Source organism: Motacilla alba, chromosome 1 (assembly GCF_015832195.1).
Source record: "Motacilla alba alba isolate MOTALB_02 chromosome 1, Motacilla_alba_V1.0_pri, whole genome shotgun sequence".
NCBI classification, from domain to species: domain Eukaryota; kingdom Metazoa; phylum Chordata; class Aves; order Passeriformes; family Motacillidae; genus Motacilla; species Motacilla alba.
Window position 1 is genome coordinate 56,145,611 of NC_052016.1, and position 21,628 is coordinate 56,167,238.

The 21,628-nt window shown below is 40.7% G+C and overlaps 1 protein-coding gene across 16 annotated transcripts in view; it reads left to right on the plus strand.

Annotated features, from left to right (window-relative positions):
- The window catches only part of MTUS2 (microtubule associated scaffold protein 2), a 271,533-nt gene that overhangs the window by 103,700 nt on the left and 146,205 nt on the right, over positions 1–21,628 (plus strand). For all 16 annotated transcript variants that reach the window (XM_038152134.1, XM_038152123.1, XM_038152163.1 and 13 more), the window contains 3 exons: positions 919–3,521; positions 9,877–10,117; positions 19,511–19,717. In XM_038152134.1, the coding sequence (XP_038008062.1) occupies positions 1,230–3,521; positions 9,877–10,117; positions 19,511–19,717 (2,740 nt within the window). In that variant the 5' untranslated portion in view covers positions 919–1,229. The remainder of the gene's footprint in view (positions 1–918; positions 3,522–9,876; positions 10,118–19,510; positions 19,718–21,628) is intronic.

The window sequence follows — 21,628 nt, forward strand, 5'->3', positions numbered from 1 at the left end:
AGAAAGCCAGCACACCTGGCAGTATCACAAGTGTTTTGAATTCTATCGTCTGGGAAATGTGGAGCATGTTCCAGTTTCCAGTATCCATGTTCCTTTATGATGAAGGGTATGAACACACAGGATACAAGAAATATCTCAGAGTGAATTTAGGCATGGAATAGACAGAAATCTCACCTTCATCTTGTTGGAGGTGATAGAGGACCAAATCTGAGCTCCTGAAGCCAAACGTGTGAGGGAGACAAAAAGAGATGCACTGTATTGGGATTGGTGTATAATCCTCTATATTTAAAAATACACACATTCATCTGTCTCAGAAAAAATACAGTTTTTCTTTGCAGGCCTCCAGCCATAGCTTTTGCTTTCTTGGAATCTATAGATCTGGCTAGGAAATGTTGAAGGGGATGGGGTGTCGGCACAAGAACAGCAGTGATTTCTACAAGGCAAGGAGAGAAACCCATAAACAACTTCTGTGGACCTGGAATTTTATTATGTATGACTAATCTATACAGTAATGCTTTAAATGCTTCAGTAGCCACTCTCGGTGTAATAATTGTTGAAGCAATATGCAAATGTTTAGACCCTCAAGACTGCATCCCACCCTCGCCTGGCTATTTTCTGTCTATTTCCAATTGTAAACCTGTGTGCTTAAAAACAGTAACAACTACTCCTCTAACCAGGACAGATTTGCTCTGTAACTTCTCAAGCCAGAGATCTGTGCTACTCTAAGAACTTTTGCTGGGAGCAAAGCTGTAATTGAAACAGCATTTAAAGTGTTTGAAAACACTCTGCCCTGGGGTTACACCTGGGAGTGCTGTTGATTTTAAGTTTGATTTAGTTAGCATGATTCCTGACATCACTGTAATGTTGTCTGTTTGGGTTTTTGTTTTATTTGTGTTTGGGTTTTTTTTTTCCCCTTAGGTTGGCTGGATTAACTGGCTCTCATTCAGAGGGAACTTGGCAGATCTATTTTGCTTTTATTGAACCTGTCTACAGCATATCATAAAGATTTCCTAGGTCCAGAAGCTGCAGAAACAACAGCTGAGCAGCAGAAAAATGTGACTCTGAGAAGAGACTTCAAGCCTTCTGATGATGAATTTTCTACTGATCAGTTCTAATTTAAATATATAACTGAAGCATGCATAAAAGTTAACCTGATAGGGAAAAACACCTTCTCATTAATTAGAACTGCCAAAAAAAAAAAAAAAAAAGCAGTCACCTGGAGTTTCAAAATGAGTGCTCCATTAATTCCAAACAAGTCGTGTTATTCCCAGCTTCAGGACAACCGCAGTGAAATAAGAAACAACAATGAAAGCATAGTGAATGTTGGGGATACCAATGCCAACCAAATTGTAACAAAAGTAAGAACCACTGACGGGGATGCTAAGAAACATGATTTGACAGATGAGAGTGGGAATATATACTCTGGAGGAACAGAGAAAGTGACTCATCTGCCTACAGAGCAGAATAAACTTCTGACCTTCAAAGACTCTCGAACCTGTCACACCAGTGCACAGGAAAGTAAGCTGCCCTCCACCACAAGCAGGGAAATGGGGAAAGATTGTAGGACCAGCGAAGCTAAGGATATATCAAGGCATATCAGGATTAGCCGAGGACAAAGTCTGTCCAATTTAAAAAGTAGCACAAATGATGCCAACCTGGAGGTTGTCTCCAAAGGCAATATTGACTTTACCCAGAACTTTCCTAAGGGAAAAATGTCCAGGACTGTGGAGGTGGAGAGAATAAAAAGGCTTTCCTTGGGAAGACCAAGTAAATTTTCTCCTCAGCCTGAAACATTTGCAAAAGACGGTATTGGTCGCGTGTCGTGCAAACGTCTGCTTTCTGCATCATTGGACTCCATTGACAGGTCTCACCACTTGGTAGGAAGTACAGAGAAATCCCAAAAAACATCCATGGATCATTTTCTTGGAATGGTGTTTTGTCCACTTGACAATACCTCAGAGGAAAAGACTGTATTTTATTCCACACCATCTACCTCAGGGAACAAGAAAACAAGTAAACCAGAAAACGTACCAAATGTTAGCATTGAAAGCACATTGCATACTTCTCATTCTCAAACTTCAACTGTTAAGCTCAATGAGGTTGCTAGTAAATCAGAAGCACAATTAGGTCAGGGTGATAAAAGTAAAAAACTGGAGCTTAGGACTGCACCATCTCTACAATATAAAAATAATTGTCCACAAAAGATAGAGAGAATTATGCTGGTAGAGTTCCTGGGGTGTCCAAGAGCTGAAAATACAGCAGTGCAGGAACAGAAAAGCTCTGGGTCTGACATGTCAAAATTTCAAGTATCCCATTTTCACGACACCTGTAATAGAGTAGAGAACCCATTGTCAAGCCAGGTAGTAACTCATCCTGATGATAAATTGCAAAATGATAACATCTCCATCAGTAGGGAAGGAAGAGGAAGCAATGACAATGACAGCAGGGCAACCAGCCAGGCTGGTGAGGAATATTTTACTGATGAGGAAATGGAAAAAATATTTCCACTCACCTGCGGTAGTAAATCCAGCGTCAAAGTGACACTGAGAAAAAACAAAAATTTGCATGAAGTTGACACAGGTTGTGCTGAAACAGTTGGTGAACAGATATCTCCTATACATGATATTAATCCACCCGACAGCAAACCCTTGGAAGTTAATGAGAATAAACTGATGCTAGTCAAAGAAAGCACTGAGGATGCTGTTGTGCCTGCTTCTGATCCCCCAGATCATCAAAGAGCGTGCAGTGCAGAGACGGTGTCAAACCAACAACCTGACAGTCTCAGCAGGGATGTGGAAACCTCAACTGTTTCAGTTTCAAGTAAAGAAACAGCTAATGTAGAGAAACATCCTCCAGAGGAAGCACCAGAGAGCTGTAACATTCCAACAAAGGCTGATGTCTTTTTATGTGTCCCAACTCCTGTGCGCCCAATGGCAACGCCGGATGTTAATGGTCAGCCCACGCTATCAAACAGTAATTTGAAGGACCTTTATGCACTTCATGATGACAAACTGTCACCCTCCTCAGTCCTACCTCCCACTGACAGCACGCAGTTGTTAAACTTATCCCCTAAAGTGCCTATCAAGACTGCTTGCAGCAGCGCCATCCCAAAACCTATCCTGGTCCACCCCAAGGGCTCTCTCACAGATAAGGCTGGCGTGGACAGTGACTGCAGTGAAAAGCTGGAAGAAGGTGTTGAGATGAAACCTGCCATCCCCCGGCCCAAACCTGTGAGACCTAAAATCATCACTTACATTAGGAGAAACCCTCGTTCCATAGAGCAGCTGGACCCTTTGTTCGCGCCAGCAGGGCTGCCCTTCGACAGCCCCGCGTGCAGCGTGCCCATCCCTGCGGAGCAAAAGGCATCCAGCGGAGGGGAGGCGAAGCCCACCAGCATCCTGTATGACAAATATAAACCTGACCTCCAGAAGCCAAGGCTCTTTGGTTCTGGACTAGTAGTGTCAGGAATTAGGCCCCCAGGTCATCACTTTGGTCCGATGAGCGAGAAGTTTCTGCAGGAGGTAAGTTTCTGCGGCTTAGACAGCTGCTTTTGTGTGCCAAGTGGTGATCATTTGTTGTATTGCACTAAATAGTTTACTTAGTTGTTGTTTTGCACTGAGTGATTTGAAATTTGCACTGAGTAGTCCTTATATTGCACGAAATAGCTCATGTTATATCACATGGTTTATTATTCCCTTCTCCCATCTCATGGTCTCTCCCTCATCCACCCCTGTGCCCTGTACCCCCTGGTGGTCTGTCCCCTGGTTACCCCTCCCCTCACCCCCCCTCAATGGTGTCCCGTTGGCTGCAGTCCTCTTCCCCCCACCCCCGTTCCCTCGGGTATAAAAGTCTCCCACAAGAAGGGAACGTCTTTTCTGCCTGGGGGGGGTCTCCAGAGTCTGAGGTGTCCCCTCTCAAGTCAATAAACAGAGGACCCTTCCCCACGTGGAGCAGAGCATTTCTCATCTTTTACTTTTGTCCATGTAAGACCGTGTGGCCTGGGGTACACAGCTAGCCGGAGTGGACCCTTAGCAGCCAGAAAGACACAGTTTCACAATCATTTACTCATTTGCTGCTGCCAGAAGTTAGTTCTCAAACCTCAAATAAGAAATAAATCCTGAAACAATGTGTGATCATTAGGAATAAACTTACTAACTGTTTCTGGCACTGACCCTGTTGTGCTATCTTAGCTGTTACTGGAAGTTGTTTACTGTGTTCTTCCAGTATTTTCCAGCATATTGATCACCTGCTGGTATTATAAATAGGGATGTTTAGAAAGAAAAATACATGCTGAATTTAATTTTTTTTTTTTTTTTTTGCCTCCTGAAGAATAGCTTTGGGAAATGATTGCAATTTGCCCATAGAGACTCTTCCTTCCTAATGGGAAAGTTGGCAGGTTTTTTGTAGACAGAGCACTAGAGGTCTAAACTAATTCCATTTTGTTTAGCTGTATGGAAACCCAGGGACTATCAGAGCTCTTTTTGGATTATGTATATAAAACAAAAGAAGATTTACTTTTGACTAATTTTAATGCTGTTTCTTACACTGACCTGCCCCTGATAAAAGATTTCCTCTTTTCCCCGGAAAGCCATCCTAAGCAGCCAAAATGTGATGGAAGTCCTTCTAGACGCCTCTGGCTCCAGATATCTCACTGTGTTTCTGCCTTGCTAAACTGGGCAGGAGCCTTGGGTTCCCGAAATCTCCTCTGGGAGGTGAGCACAGTGGAGGAAGGATGAGCTTGCTTGGTAGGTGGAGGAAATACAGGGAAGAGCAAGCTGTGTTTGTCATGTGCTCTTGCATCTACTGCTTGGGACCTGAGGTAGTTCAACAACCAAGCTTTTCATATAAAAACTGAAGATAAAACAAGTGATTTTATTTGAATGAGTCTTTAAAAAAGAGGGTTTTTTGCTCTGTGTCCTGTGGCATTACTCCCTACCTCATTCTACATATGGTATAGATCCAAGGAACTGCATTGCAATAAAAAAATTAGTGACAGTGTTGGCAGTCAAAACCTGGCAAATACCCAAATTACAATACAGTGTGTGAGTGTAGATTGACACATATTGCATACTAACCAGAAACCTACTGAAGCGAGCAAAGATTACAGTTGTTTCTCATCACAAACACAGAAAGAACAGTGCTTGCTGTCCTTTTTCCTTTAACTTCAGTTTTCAGCTCTGTCCCTTGTATTTTATGTCCAGGGAATGAATTACTGATGTCTTTGTGAGATTGTCTATTCCAGCCATCATTAGTATATTTTGACAATTGCCTTGTAAGTTGAGAGAAAATAACTAGGTTACTACTGTTGAATGCATGGCAATGGAATGAAAGCCAAAATGACCCAGACTGTGCACTGGCTGTTTGACTGTTTATAGTGTGGCATGACCCTCTGGAGACCATGGGTGTCTGTGAGAGTTGCGGTTCAGGTAACCAGGCAGGACCAGCAGACACATCAGTGAACAAAGGACAGATTTCTGAGTGCTGCTGAGGACTGTTTTTAGCATGAGAAGGATTCAGCTTGTGGCAAGTCTGCAGTGTGATTTTCTCCAGACTACAGTTAGAAGTAGGACACCTATGAGCTGGAGAGAATCTTCCCCTATTCCTCCAAGAAATATGACTTTTGGTGGGTATTTCAACGAGGGAATATCTGAACACAAGCAAGCTACTTCTTCAGAGAAGCTGGACTGACTGGAGAAGAGGCTGAGAAGAAAAAGTCCAAGTGTGGCTTGCATTATGAGTTTGCATTAGACCAGGATTCAGGAGTTGATAGCAGAAGATGGAATCTGCTTTCTTGGACTGCCACCTTAAAAACCTGACTGTCCTGCCAGCTGGAGGAATACAAAGGGGCCTGATTTGGTTCAGTATGAATCAAGAGAAAGGAAAATGATCAATCCATAAAGGTGAACAGATGCTTAAAAGAGCAGCTGTGCACAGTATGGGTTAGTAGCAGATGAGTGATGTGCAATCCAAAAGAAGACAATTAGGATGCATTGAAATGGATCCAAATCACTGAGCTGAAGGGAGGATGTGGAAGACTCAGAGGTTTTGGAGACAAGGAGACTCTGGCACGATGGCCACTGTCTTGGTTAGAGACAAAAATCCCAGACTGACCTATTTCACACATCCAGTATTATCTTTGGAGAGCTTTGATTAGCATTTTGTAGCTCCTTATATAGCTATGACAGCTGTAATAGCTGTAATCTCTAAGCATCATTCACCTAAGTGGTAGGAACAATTAAATATCCCTCTGGGTGCCAGGTGTAGAAGAAATAGGAAGGTACTGTCTTGGGCAGGAGACTCCAAGAAAAGGCTTGGAGAACTCCATGAGAAAAACTCGAGGGCTGCCTCTGTGCAGAGGGAAGCCTGCAGGGCTTCTTGAGCTGCCTGTGCCAAAGCCCACTTGGGGCAGCTCAGAGGAAAATCCCAACTCCAGCGTGAAGGCAGTCCAGCTGTGCTGAGGGGTTGGGTCCATAGTGGAATTGGGTTAAGGCTGAATGGGCAAAAAAAAAGAAAACCTCTCAAGGTGAAATGCAAAATGCTTAAGAAAACCAGTCCTTTTCCAGGACAGGTACTGCTGTCCACATCCTTGACCACAATGTGGGCTTCCCATCTCATTGTGGACCTCGCCCCCTTCTAGTCAGCACTAGCAGGTGTTTGTGGGCTCTTTGTTCTCCCAATTGCCTCTGGGAAGTTACAGGGCAAATCAAGTTACAGGGACCCTAAGACTGTACCTGTCCTAGTGAACTGAACAGTGGAATGCCATGGCCTCCAATGCTCAGGACAGGTTGTTTGTACTGCTGGACTGGGAGCAGGCTTCCCAGCTCAGGATCCAGCTCTGCTGGAGCGTGCTCACCCAGAGGCTGCTGCCAAGGACCAGCATGGATCAGCCTGGTCTGCAGATGGAGAGCTCCCCCATACAGGCTGTGCACTGTCAGAGAGTGGTGACTGGCCACTTTATTCACTGTTTTATGGCTGATGCCAAGAGCTCTGATCTGGTGAGGGTCTGTAAGAAGGTCTACTGATCACCAGCTCTCCTGCCTGCCTCACCAAGACTGTGCCTGCCCCATTCAACTACCTTTTTGGGTCTGTTTCCCAGTACGGACATCACTGTGGTCCAGAAAGGATGGACTAAAGTCTGTTTAAACAAAAAGCCTGCTGAGGTATAAAGGACTTGGGGAAGTTGTTTTATATATAGTCAAACCAAAAGTTTCTTCCCTTGATCCTGTTATTTGAACTGCCTGAACTGATGTTGCAAATTCTTTTCCCAAGGAGTTGCCTGAAGCAGGTGCTTGACAAGCAAATTCTTCCTCGAGGCATTAGTGTTTGATGATGTTATAAACAAAGTAACATGAAGGAAAGCGTTGGGCATCTATACCTGCTGGCCATGCTGCCAGCTCTGCTCAGGAATACCCAGCCTGTGGAAATTCCTGTATGCTCAAAGTATTTGTTGAGGACTTTTCTGGCTCATTTTAACAAATCCATTCATGGGTGTGTAGGTAATGAGCAGACAGCCCCACAGAAGAAAACTCCGGGCTGACCTTCTTGGTGGGCAGGCTGCAACAGATCATTTCCCTAGAAGTCTCTCATACAAAAACCTAGTACAGGGTGCTAACAGGGGTCATATTAATCCACATCTTTCTGAAGAGCTTTAGAATGGCAATAATTTTATACAATCCTATTGAGACCAGTTGAATTTTGCACTTCATGAATTCATAGTTAAATTGAATGGAAAAAATAGTGTATCTTCATGACAAGTTCATGTCCTCCAAAACTGGGATCTTCAAGAAATAGCATCTAATTATTGAGAGATATTTGGACAGATTCAGTTGGACTTGTTTATCTTAAGGGTCTTTTCCAATTTAAATGATTCTACTCTAAGTCCTTCTTCTTGAGAAGGACTCTGATAAGAGGTTTTATGCTTGTGATTGATTTCGTTTGTGTCCATGTTTGTTGCCCTTCTCTGTTACTCTTAGCATACTGTCAATAAAGAAAAAGAAATGGGGTGAGAGAAGATTTGAATAAACTGACCCAGTTTATAAAAAATGCTTATTTTCTGTATTTAGAGGTTTTATCTTTTCCTTATACTGAAATACTTGGCATTGGTGCTTAACTTTCATTTAATTATGAAATTATAGTGTGCATAGTGTAATCTGATGGAAATAAATTTATCAAGGAGAGAGAAGATAACTGAGGCTTATCCAGAAAAACAATCTCATATCTAGAAACTGAAAGTAAGAAGCCAGACATCTGCAGTCCAAGTCTGCAGAATCATTCATATTATACAGCAAAAAACTGCATCCTAACTTTAAATAGGTCATAGGAGTATAATAAAAAAGGAAAGAGGAAGATCTAATGGCAGGAAATAGGACTGCAAACGGAGGAAAAAATATAGGGTGAAACTATAAAGCTCAATGTTTGTTGCATCTGCCCTCCTAGTTCCTGTGCAAAGACCTCCAATATTCTTCTATATTTCATAGTTTAAGGCCAATCTTGTCTCTTAGCATATTAAAGATTTGCTAAATTAGGATTAAAGCTCTTGAAGGAGCTAGGATCAAAGCTTTTATAGGCAATGTTGAAGTGCATATTCTAATGCTTATAATTGCTAAATAGAAATTGATTTGGCATATTATATGCATCATAACTTACAGCAGAGTTAATTAATTGGCAGTTACATTTCTTCCTAGGTAGCCTGTGGCACTTTTTGATTAATTTTTAAACAAATTTAGTTCAGATTTCCTATTTCCTACACTTTTTTTTCTTTTCCCATGGCCTAAATGGGATGACTGAAAAAATATTCATAGGTCCTTCCTACATTATGATGATATTGCATTTTATAAGAAAACAGTGAAGAATCTGGACTCTACTCAGAAGAGCAAACAGTTCTTTGCGAATGTGAGATATGAAAATTCTAAACTCTTGTCCTGAGTCATGAAGCAGCACAGAAAAGTGGGAGTCAGAGACCGGCCTGAATGCACAAAGACGCAAGGGCTGAATCACGGAACCAGATCATTCCTGGAGTGCAAGTTCAGTGCTCTGAGCCAGCTATGAGCTGGAAACACTTCCATCTTGGGACTTACTCTGCTGTTCATACAGTAAATGCCCATTAAAATACTGAGAGATTTGACAGTGATTTTAACAAAGCAGCATCTATTTGTGATAAATAGCAAAGGTTTCACATTTGCAAATCTGATAGTTTTTTTCTCCGATTCTCATGGGCATAAGGGTTTTATAGATCTGATTTGGAATATTCAACAGGCCTCTGAAAGCATAAGTTAGAGAACTGTGCTCATGTCCACAACCAGGTCTCTTTCCAGGAATTAGAGGGGCACAGATTACAATGAGCATTTTGCAGTGAGAACATACTAGGGGTTCTTTTTTTTTTTTTTTTTTGGTCACAGAAATTATTTGGCAGTAAAATTTCTCTGATAAAATGTACCTAAAACACCTCCAGCTTTATTTTTAGTTATCTAAGTCAAAACCAACTTCAACCAGAACTGGGCAAGAATATTTTAAATAACTTCTAATAAAAATTCCATTTACACAGTCTCTTAGTATATCTACCTCTGTAAATAGTATAACTTTTCATGACTTAACAGTACCCTCATTTTCACTAATTGAAGGTCTTCCGTTTGTCCATTTTCTTTTGAAGAAGGCATCAATTCTTTATTTGGGTGTAGTTGCATATTGAGAGTGTAATATGCATGTTTTTGAAGAGCAATTCATATTAGTTAGACCATAAATTTTTGAAAGTTTGCAGTGCTCTGAGGACCAGATTCACAAGGAGGGAAATTTAGCCTTTATAAGCAATTTGGAGCTCCATATTGTCTGGGTTTATTGATTTGTTGCGTAATATCTGTGTGAATGATTTTTCTGCAGGTTGGAGAAAGACCTGCAAAAGATGAATTTTGCACTCCACCATACACCCACTATGAGGTGCCACCAAGCTTTTATCGATCTGCCATGATCCTGAAGCCACAGCTGGGGCTGGGTGCAGTGTCCAGGTTGCCATCTGCCAAGAGCAGGATTCTGATTGCGAGTCAAAGATCCTCAGGGAGTTGTCTCCATCAGCAAGGAGAAATAACAAGTGCTCCCAGCCTCTACCATCCTGATGCTTCAGGTAAAGTATGAACTTTCTTTCCTTTCCCTATAGTGTTGTCACCAATAAGATACCTTTTTTTGAGACAGAAAAATCACAAAATGAGCAACATTTTGACCTGATCCTACAAAGCTTCAAGAGCACCCTTTGAGGTGTCCTGCAGCAAGGCTGACTAGGGAGTCTGGGACTTGTGCAAAGGTTGTTTAGCAGGTCATTGCCAAAAAAAAAAAGAATAGTTTTCAATAATAATTCTCATTTTTCACCTTTATATCTTCCTCCACCTTGTAAATGCCTGAAAAATCTTTGGTTTTGTTCTGGGGAAGATAATGGGACATTTTCTTCCATCATGAAGACCCCACCATTCAGTCTGGATTTGACATTCCCCACCACACTGTGCTCTGAAAACCTGGGCAGTGTTCAAATGTGCAGCAGAGATCTTGATTTTCTGAAGGACTGGTGTACACCTCTTTGGAGACAACACTTCCCTTACCTTTTTCTTCCTAGCTACTGCCCAGCTCAGCATGACCCTGGGCAGAATTACAGGGGAGGGAAAAGCACAAGAAGAGCTGGAAGGAGAAGTGTTTGATGTCACGAGAAAGAGAGAGTAATTACTTTTACAGGACACTCCTTAATAGCCTGGAAAAGTGTGGAAGTTTAAAAAATGCACAGGAGCAAGTTCAGAGACAACTGAAAATCAGTCATTGTCAAAGTGAAGTGTAGCAGCTGTTTAACAGCCTAGAATGCTGCAGAGATTTTTAAAAGTAGTCATAAGGGCTAAATTTAATTAATCACTTAAGGTCATATGATCTCTTGCCCCAGGATGGGATTCTTTCTGATGTATCCTTATTTAACCTGTTCATGAAAAACTACTTATAAAAAACTTTGATATGAGATCTTGAAGCCTCTGAAAGCAGGACTGCTCCAATGCATTACCTGTTTTTGAGTTGAAAGTGTTCCCTAGTGTTTTGCCTAACCCGCTTTGTTGCAGTTTGCTTCCTCTTTCATCTGGAGTAGTTATGGGGTCTTTTCCTCTTTGCAGGTATTTGAAATCTATTACCATCTCTCCCCAGCGTCCATTTGTCCATACTAAGAAGCAGGGGAAATTTAGAAAAATTTAGAATGGAAATGCACCAGAGCATCTTGACTTTACCCTGAGAGGACAGTGTCAGTCAGTAATACAGGTTGACAGGATTTGGGGTTTATCAGGCAATCAAAGTTCTCTGTAATACAGTGCCTCTTGCCAGTATCCTTTACTATCTGACCCTGCATGTGGAGTTTATCTGATGCCATTAGCAGAAGCTGACCAAACTCAGCTGTATGTGACTTCTGAGACACTCCAAGATTGCAGGCTGGGTTGTAAATACCATTTCAGCCCTGTGACTTGAGTTTAGTCAGCAATGAACATGGGAATACAGGTGCAGAGAGTAATTGGATCATAATTTCCATTTAAATGAAACTGCAAGAGTCTGTGAGTTCAGGATATGAGTAGGGTAAGCCCTTGTGTTATAGGAACCAGTTTGGGAGATAGATAAGAGAGGAAACGCAAACAGAACCCATTACAAAATAAATGTTTTTTTCTGATCCTCAGAAATGAGCACTGCCTTCATTTTTATTCATCCACCACCCATCCATTATCCACATTATCCTCCATCATTGATGCTAGCAGACATGACTTTTCCTTAGCCACTTTTAATCCATACAGGAGCTTGTCTTGCATGTATTCATTTACCATTTTCTATGTTATGTGACATTTTAAAATCTGAAAAGGATCAGCTTATCAGTTCCATTTTTTGTCTGTAGTACTGCCTTTAAAAAAAAGCCAGTACATGAGGAGTGTACATAAGTAAATTGCACGAGCTGTTACTGTGATTCTTTTCCACTAAAGTTGTATTTCTTAATGTTTTCATATTCCTCAAAAGGTTTTATCTTTTGGTCATTTTTTAAATTAAAAAAAAAAATCACTTATTATTGTTTGGACCTTATCTGCTTTGGAGGTCAAGTTTAATTTATAGCTCTCCATAATTTCCTTCCTACAACTGTTATTTTGCTTGTTCCTCTCTAGTCTTTTGGTACCTTGCTGTTTCAGAAAGGGTATAAAAGACAACTCCTAGTAGTCCAATAATCTGTCTGTCATCTCTTTCAGGACCCCAAAGTGTGTCTCATCTGGTCTTTGGGCTCTGACTGTTTTATGGATTTTAAATTACACAAGACTTGTTCTGGAGAGGTTGCTAATGTCTCTAGTTTTTCACTGTCCACCCCAGGACACATTGTTTTCACTTCTGGCATCTCACCTTCCATTTTCCTTGAAAGATGAAGAATGTGTTTAATTTTTCTGCAATACCTTATTCTGTTGCAAAGTACTTTTCACTGCTCTCCTTTGGTTCAGTGCCTCCTCTTACTTATCTTTTGTGTACTTCTGAAATCTTATGTTGGTTTCTTTACATTTATTTATTTTATTATTTTATTTCCCAATTATCTAGTCAAGATTTTGTTATAAGCACCTTTTCCTTGACTAAAGCCTTTTTCCTTGTTTGTCTCAAATGCCCTAATCCTTCTCTCAGAAATGTATAACTTCATAGGTCAGCTTACCAGACTTTTTTGTTTTTAATACTTCCTTTTAAAAAGAATAATTAATTGCTCATGAAAGAGGCTGAGGTGACAGAAGATAAGACAAGACTAGTATAGGAGTGCAGAGGCATCAGAGAATTGATTCCTGTGCCTGTATCCACAGCAGAGCACACTTGCAGACCGGAGATGGTTTGCTGGTTGCCATGGAAGGGATGGATGGGACAGCACCCCCTGGCATGCCAGAGCTGTTGGGCTGTTAATTAGAGGAGCTCATAGTAGTGCCAGACACCTTTTAGCCACCTGTGTTAAGGTACCCAACACCCTTTTCAACCACTTTCCCTTAATTTGGCTGTTAGCTGTAGTATTATTTGCAGTGTATTTGATCTGCATCATTGGTTCTGCTGCACTGTTTGAAACACAGGATTAAGCACAGCTTTCATAGAGTCATATTTGCAAACATGAGTAAATAACATGCATGAACATATGGGCAGTGTCTGGGATGCAGAGCCAGTAAGACTTGCTCACGGGTGTTGTGGGGTGTGAGAGCTTGGGCAACTTCAGCAAAAGCAGCCAGGAACTAAGGGGTATTTTTCTGTCAGGGATACCAGGCCTGCCTTCAGGATTGCTAATCAGCATCTCTTGCAGCTTGATGCTGAGCTTTTAATCCAGTTTCCAGTCCTGGTGATATCAGTCCTGCCCTGAGGTAATGGAAGCAGAAGGATCTAGACAGTTGCTATCCCGTGACGAAGTGTGCAGTACCGCGGAGGCTCTTACACTGAAATCGCTGTGGCACGGTATCGAGGGCAGCAGCGGTGCCTCTTAACGAGGATTTTATTCCCCTTTGCCATGCCATTCATAATGCAGCAGTCTGGTTAAGCAGCACTGATAAGCTGGGTGGTTTGGCCCATGTATAATACTAATCCTCATAAAACTGACTCTGAAGTAATTGATAATTAAATCCCTGAACTGCTGTGATGGGCTGCAAGTATTAGGAGTGCATTAAGGGTTTTGTTAGCGTTACATTATGCCAAGTAGAAAGTAAAATTATGATGAGTGCTCCCTCAAGTGTGATCTCTAAGTGTGATGCCTAAAGTGTGGTTGGATCAGTGATCCTTCTTCATCAGTAGGATGTAGGACATGTGGTGGCATTGGCTGCAAATGCCTTATGAAGCAGTGCTGCTCCTTCGGTGGTGCTTTGCCTCAGGTGGGTCAGACAAGCAGCCTGACTGTAAGAAAAAGTGTTCTGCAAAGTAGGTAAAATAAGAAGTCATTGAATTATGATCTACTTATAGGTGCCATAGAGTCTCTGAAAGCTTAATATTTGTTTATTTTATGTAAATAGACTCTGCTCTTTCTATGGGAAACTTGTAAGTCAAAACAAGCATTGAAGCATACTGTGCCTATAATATGTAAAATATTAATATGTTTTCCTTGGTTATAAAGACTTCTTGAAGCAAGTGTGTTTGGATTTGCATTCATTAGCTGATTATTTTGATGGAATTAGTGTTTGATTTTGAAAAGTATAACAGAGATCTCATCGTTAAAGCTTCACTTTAATTATGCTCATTAATTTAACTTAATTCTACATTTTTCGGTAGTGTTTTGGGGCATTTTTTACTCAGAGTGAGTTAATGAAATGTTACTTACTTATCACCTCTCTGTGTAATAAACTTGTCAGTCCCGAGGGTCTAGCTACTCCTCTCATATCTAAGCAAGTCAACTTTCATTGAAGACAGAATTTTCCCATAAATCAGGACTGCAATATTTGTCATTCCTCGGACAGACACAGATATATGCACATATTTGTGGTTTTGCATATGTATAATGTATTTAATCTCAAATGCCACAATATGTCTAGAGCTTTCTCCCAGCAGGAAAGCTTTATTTTCATGTTTGTTCTCAGGAATAAACAACCTAATAATGACCGAATAATTGAACATGTAAATTAGATTTGATGATAGAAGTTTTGAGGTAACTTCCTGAAATATTGTCTTACTGCTACTCCAGCTCTGTCTGTACTTGCAGTCTGAGGTACTTGGATTTGAACTGGCAAGCTTCTTAACTGGTTAAGGAAAGAGGGACAAGGGAATAGTTCAGAGAGGAAAATGTTCTCTGTCTTCCACTAACCTGCAGAGTTTTCAGTTCACACTCTCTATCTTCTTTCAGAGAGCAGTCTTACTCTACTTCATTAAAAAAAAAAAAGTTGCAAAGGGACACACACTTCCTCATGAATTTTTTTTAAGGACATTGTCATCTTACTTGAGACATTGCCATCTGTCACCTCTCTGCTCCAACTACTGTGTCTTCAAGGAACTAAACCCCATCATATCGGAAGTGTTGTCTATATGACAGTTGTACCAACCTGTCATTCGTCAGAACAGTATGTGGAGCAATCTGGGTGTAGGAGCAGGCAAATACTTCCTACATTGCCTCCTTCCTGCTCAGAGCCAAGCGTTGTCTCTGGCTGGACATCCACAGCCCCTCTGAGCAGCCAGTAAGATGCAGCTCCAGTGCACAAAAGTGGTCTGGCTGCTCTGAGCTGCCAGTGGAAAATGCAGTGAGTGAGACTCATGCATGGATGATTCCTGTGCTGCAAGTTTTTGAGGGATGTCGTGCTTTTCACAGTAGCTGCCGAGCGAACACGGACATTTGCAGCTTGAATGAGTTGTGAGATGGCAAGTTCTTGGGGTGTTGAGAATGTGCTAACCAGCCTTGGTTTGCCGGGGAGTTGGGAAGGCACAGAACAGTTTTTGGTGCTTTTAAATCTGAATTGTGAGGAGGTGAGCATTTACTACCATATCATGGTGGACTGACCCATCAGAAATTAATCAATGTTCAGCTGTAACAGCTGTTTGGCCTTTGGAACTGACCTGTCCCAGGCTTGATGGTATTTGGATGAGAAACCATCAGGGCAGCTGGGCTCAGCCTGCTCACTGCTGTTTAGGTGGAAATCACTAAAGCTTCTGTTTTAAAGTCCCTTTCCTCAGTTCTTGTTTGGAGAGAAGTTGTTATGTCTGTACAGGGAAACCACAAATGTAGTGGCACCAGAAAAGATTTCTCACTTGTGTGATTTGTTTTTAATCTGCAAAGATACCAATGTTTGGGTTAACTCTGATCTGGGTTAACTCAGCTTGTATTATCTCTGACTGATGCAGTGACATTGGAGGTAAGTTCTTTACCCCAGATTTCCCAATATGCAGCGAGAATAGTGATGTTCAGACCATCAGTAAGTGAGAGAAAATGACATCTAATGATTAAAGTTTTAACAGAAATGCTGGTAAAAAAAAATTTAAAAAAGGGGAAGCGAAGAAAATGAAAAAACCCTACGACCAGATAACAAAGACTTGCCAAGGATCCCTGAATTACGGAGTTTTAAAGTCTTGAACTGCTACTCTTTTTCATAAGAACATATCTGTATATCTAATTTCTTTAGTTTTTCATTCATTTCAGCTAAAACATATTTCAAATTTCACAGAGAAATTACATGAAAGTTGCTTTTTACCCATGCACGAAGATGCAATTCTTGTGCAGTGGGGATGCATAAGAAGTGAAGTTCAGACTTTTAACAAAGTCTCCCCAGGCACATCTAGTTTGTGTCAATCAGTCCCTAACTCAAAATGTTTTTATGTTTCTGGATGGGAACAGCTTGAAGTGTCATAGAAAATCACTTGTGTGCATACAGACAATAATACTTAATTCTATAATTAGCTTCAGGCAGTGAGACAACTAGAAAGATTTTTAAGCTTATTTTGGCAGATTTTCATTAAAATAAAAGCTGCTCATTAAAATAACTTTTGTTTTGAACTCCCAGACCTTGTTTGCAGGAGTACTTCTATACTTTTAAGGAACAGAAATAAAGCAAAAAACATGCATGAGAAAACTTGATGAAGTTTAGGACAGAAAATACATACAATAGGCTGGTGTCTCATGTATTTTAATGAGAAAGAATACACAAAATTACTTAGCTTTACGGATTTGAATGCATCCCTAATGAGGATAATGTCCTGCCCCCAGGTCTTCATAGTACAGAAGAACTGGATTACAAAGAAGAGAAGTGAAAAATAATTTAAGGGTGATGATGAGTTCAAGATGCAAAATATTGTTAGTTCAGGGGGAATTGGAATTGAAGTAATAAACTAGAAACACACAAAAAAGTATGAGAAAAAACCACTGAATCCTCTGCCCAAGTCTGGAATAATGACTTTGAAGAAAAGGTAAAGATGGTTGGGCAGTTTGTAACCAAAACCCTTTTGGTTTTAAGGAAATTCTTCTTCATTCTTGGTGCTTGGTCACAAACTGCAGAGAACAGTCAGTCTGGAGACTTATTGATGGCATCCCTGTGGTTGAGCTGGGGACTCACCTGGGAGTCTCAGGTGAGCCACACTGCTCTAGGCCAAGCACATTTGAAATGCTTTTTAAATAAAGCCATTTCTAACTTCATTTCACCCCCTGTTTTGTTGCAGGAAGTCTGTGATATTTATAGTTTGTTGCTGTAAAATGGAAATATCTTTCCCTCCACCTCAATTTTCAGTGATGCTTAGAAAGAAATCTCAGCTTATGTAGTCCAGGTGCATTTTTTGGAAACCTGTAAAACCCATGAGAGACAGCCCCATACCTTCTCCCTGCTGGCATTGAGCTGGGCAGGTTCCTTTCACCTGCAGCTGCTTACCACGAGTACTTGTCTCACCTTCAGATTTGGAGGGTGCCTGGCCTTGGTCCTGTCACTGATGCAGCACATGGAATATTTTGCAGTGGGTAGGGAAGAAGTCTTGGTTTTGGAAGCAGTCTGGGTGCTTTGCAGCTGGCCATAAGTAGTAGACCACTGTCAAAGTGGCACTGCACAAACCTGGCAGTGAACTGATGGTGACCATCACTGCCTGTCTCTTCTCTGTGCTAATGTGCCTGCTCTACCCTTCACCTGCACCTGGAACCCATGGCTACCTTTGGGCCCCTCTTCTCAATATCCAGAGGAAGCCACATTCAGGGTCATAGTCCAAAATTGCCTCTGCTGGTGCCAGGGATGGGGAATGAATGGGGATTTTAGTAGTCTTTGATTACTCACTATAGTTATTTGTTTTCATTTGGGTTACTCTGCACAGCGTGTACTTATCTGGGCTGGCAAAGGTGCTGCAGACATCCATCTCCTTGTGTCTTAATGAAGGGCTCAACCTGGGGAAAGTGGGTACAAAAATGCATTTTTAAGAGCCTAGAGTATATAAATTGTTTTATTCATTGAGCAAGGAGCAGTTTTTTACATCTTTGCAGGAATGTGTTTTGTAGGAGAACAAAACTCTTTTTAGCTTGGTGTTACACCTATTTCTGTTTCAAAAGGAAAGGCTTAGTTACATTAAACAAAGCTTAGCATTAGTATTGTGATGAGGTACACAAATATCTTTCAAAATCCCTGTAACATTTTTCTGCTCAAAGGAGTTAGTCTTGTTTTCTCTAAAGTCTTCTCAAAGTGAAATGCTTCATTAAAATTAATAAGGCTGTGACCTACATAGTTTACAAAAGAATTAAATACTGTAATAATGTGACCATATTCTTACTGTGCAGTTAATTTGTATTTTTCTTTATATTATGAATGTTTACTTCTTCCTTTGAAGTTTGTGTCGGGCTAGTGTACAAATAGTGTTCACTGAATAAGAACAGAAAAAGGGTGACTTTGTGACCTTTTCTGTGGCCTTTTCAGAATATGTTGATAGCTTTTAATGCTGCCTTTTCTCCTATCCCACTGGTCCTGATTAAACACTCTAGCATCAGGTTTTGGAGATTGTTGTTAATATTAAAAAAAAAAAAAAACAAACGTATTTTTGCTGCACAGAACTCCACAAGGAACAGGAATCTGGTATTCTCAAATCTAGGAAGAAAAAGCTCTGTCCAAATTTATGTACACTTGAGGTCTGGAATCACTTGGTATCCAGACCTTCCAACCAAGAGCAAAATCTAATCTTTGGTCCTTGACCTTGAAGGCAAGACTGCCATGATCATGGACCTTTGGCCTGTGAAGGAAAAGAGGAACATTTGTGAACCTGTGTTCTGTATTTGCCTAGAAAAGTTTGCCTGAGCAAGAGCAGCAGCCTACAGGTTAGGACAGAAGCTGAAGACAGATGAGAGGTTAGTAACGGCAGGCAGGTATCACAGCTGAACTGCTGCTGTGGTCTAACTCCAGGTGTTATAAACCAGCTACTGGCACTGGTCTGAGACTTGGTGGATGTCACTCACGTGGGCTGATGTCTTAGCAAGAAGTCCATCAGTGGAAATAGCCAGTGGTATGTTAAAAAAGTAGGACTTTACAGGTCATGTCCTTGTTCCCAGGCTTGGCGCGAGAAAAGGGAATTTTTTTTTAGTGGAATTTGAAAGAAAAACTTCAAAGAAGTGTTTTCTTTGATGAAATACAAAGAAGTTCTGTGTCCTTGAAGAGGATTGTTGCTGGTTTACAATACTTCCCAAAATTGGAGGTTATGCGTAGCGTGTTTGTCTCTGTAATTTTTTTTTAATTGGCACACAATAAATGTAAAATTAGAAAGTGATACAGCATTGAAGAAGATAACATTAAAAGAAATTCACAGCAGTGTTCACCTGTGTTACTTTGCTGGAAGTTTGAGTTATGCCCCATGGGTACTTAGCACATTTCACCTTTTAAAAATGAGTGCGACCTGAAATTTTTCCACCAAATGTCTTTTCAATGCAACAAAGAACAAAAGGTCACTGCAGTCTGATCAGCCATTTAAACTTGTATTCAGTCTTCGTACAGCCTTTATGTAGCTGGGAGATACAGATAGTGGTCAGTGTCTCACAGTTAATTTATTTAACAAAAACGTCTTTCTTTTTTCCTTCTTTCAGTTGATCTTAAGAAAGGATCATGTCCAAGTGCTGCAAAATCAAATCTCCCCAAGCCCTGCCCGTCTGGACTTCGTCCCCCAGGTTATTCACGGTTGCCAGCAGCTAAGCTGGCTGCATTTGGGTTTGTCAGGAGCTCAAGCGTGTCCTCTGTCTCCAGCAACCAGTCAAACGACAGCGCTCAGAGCGACCAGAGCAGGACAACTAACCGTAAGTCCCAAAAGTGCCCTTCTTTGTGGAGGGATATTAAACAGATGTGTTCCAGGATTGATTGTCCAGACTGTAGTTTCCATATAGTTCAGAACTGATGAAATCTGTGCAGTACTCGCTAATCTCTTCTGTGCCGCTGACTTTGGTTTGGTATCTTGATTGCCCAGTGAAGTTTTAAAAAATATCTATAACAATTATTAAATATTAATAAACTAGCATTAAATTCTAACAACTGTTTAAAATGTTAATAGTAACAGATGAATGGGGCCTGAACATTGAGGAGGTGGTTTTCCTTGCAACAGAGAAAATTCCATTAAGAGTGAATCTGAGGCATTCTTTCTTGTATTTTGTTTTTACCTGGAACACGCCTTCTTACAAGCTGAAATAGTAAATAAACAGAGTGAACTGTGTTTAGCAAGTAAATGGCTGCCAATGAAGAACAGGACAAATATTATCTAAAATAGAAGATAGAGTCTTTCTTATCTACTTTTCTTCTGCTTCTTAATATTCAATATAATAAATTCAGCAAGTGATATGAAAAATTGAGCCAGCGATATGAAAAAGATCAGGACTGATATTGCAGTACATCTACCAGACTTTGAATGATCCTCTGGCAGAAATGTCATTCCAAATCCTATTTTCTGCAAAGGCTGTTAATTTTATTAAATACAAAATAATACCCACTGGATTCTGCAGTCCTTGGGAAATGTGCACATGCCCTGGGCTCAGAGCAGAAGTGGGGATTGGAGGGATTTTCATGCCCGTTTTTCTTTGAAGACTGGATTGAGCCTGAACTGTGTCAATATCAAAGCAAGTGGTATCAGCCCAAGAGGGGTGCAGACAGGGCCACCAGGTGACATGAAGCAGCAGAGGAGACAAGATGCTGCAGGGTCCTAAATCTTTCACTGTTTGTATTAATTTGAAATTAATTAAAAGAAATACAATTAATATAGTTCAAAACCCTAAGGATTTTCTCTTTCCCCTTTACATGGGGTGATTGAAATGCAAAAGACTAATGTCAGCAGGGACTTTTAACTTTTCCAATGCCCCCAAACATGCTTGTATCTTGTTTTACTGTTGGACTGATCACTCATTTTTGGTTATTTCATAATAAACTTTACTTTGAGGTCAGTCAGCCTCTTTCGCTTTGTGCTTTTACCCTACATTTATGCCTTTGGAAAACTTCCCCTTTTATCTGGTGTTGTCATCTTTTAGTCTTTATTTACATAAAACCTGTGTTAAGGACAGAATTACCTGGTATCTGATTAGATCTAAACTATGTCTCTGCAAGTTATATTGTTGTTTAGCAGTCTCAGGTGTGAATCTGAAAAAAATGACATCTGTAGGTACAGCACTATCCTTGAACACACTGGATGTATACAGGTTCATACAAATCTAAAAGCAAAATACCCCAAGCTACTGAATTTGAATCAATTGATTTCTATTAAAAAAAACTGTGGAAGAAGCATTAGCAATCTTGGGCATAGAAAGTTACATCCGATTCTTCATTTCTCTTAAAAGAAGTTGATTTCATTTATATATTCTGGTGTATTTTTTTATATTATATTTGTACATTAAGCCCATAAAAACTGAAACCACATTCCAGTCACTGGAAGGACATGGAAGCATTTGGTTTCAGCTGACTCAGCTGAGGATGGTAGCGCTCTTTAGTGCTGGGATCAGGATGCTGTGACCATCTTGTGCATATTACAAGATCAGTTTTGATGGGTAGGAAAATTACCCAGGGGAAGTGTTCTGCTTGTACGAATTCATGTAGAGATGAGCTCAGCCCATCACCTGATGAAAAACAGCATCTATAACTTTGCTCTTGCTGCCAAGTTAGATAACTCATGGAAGCTGTTGTGGAGTTTCCCTCCACCTCCATGTGAGAGCAAGAGAATGAGCCCTTCC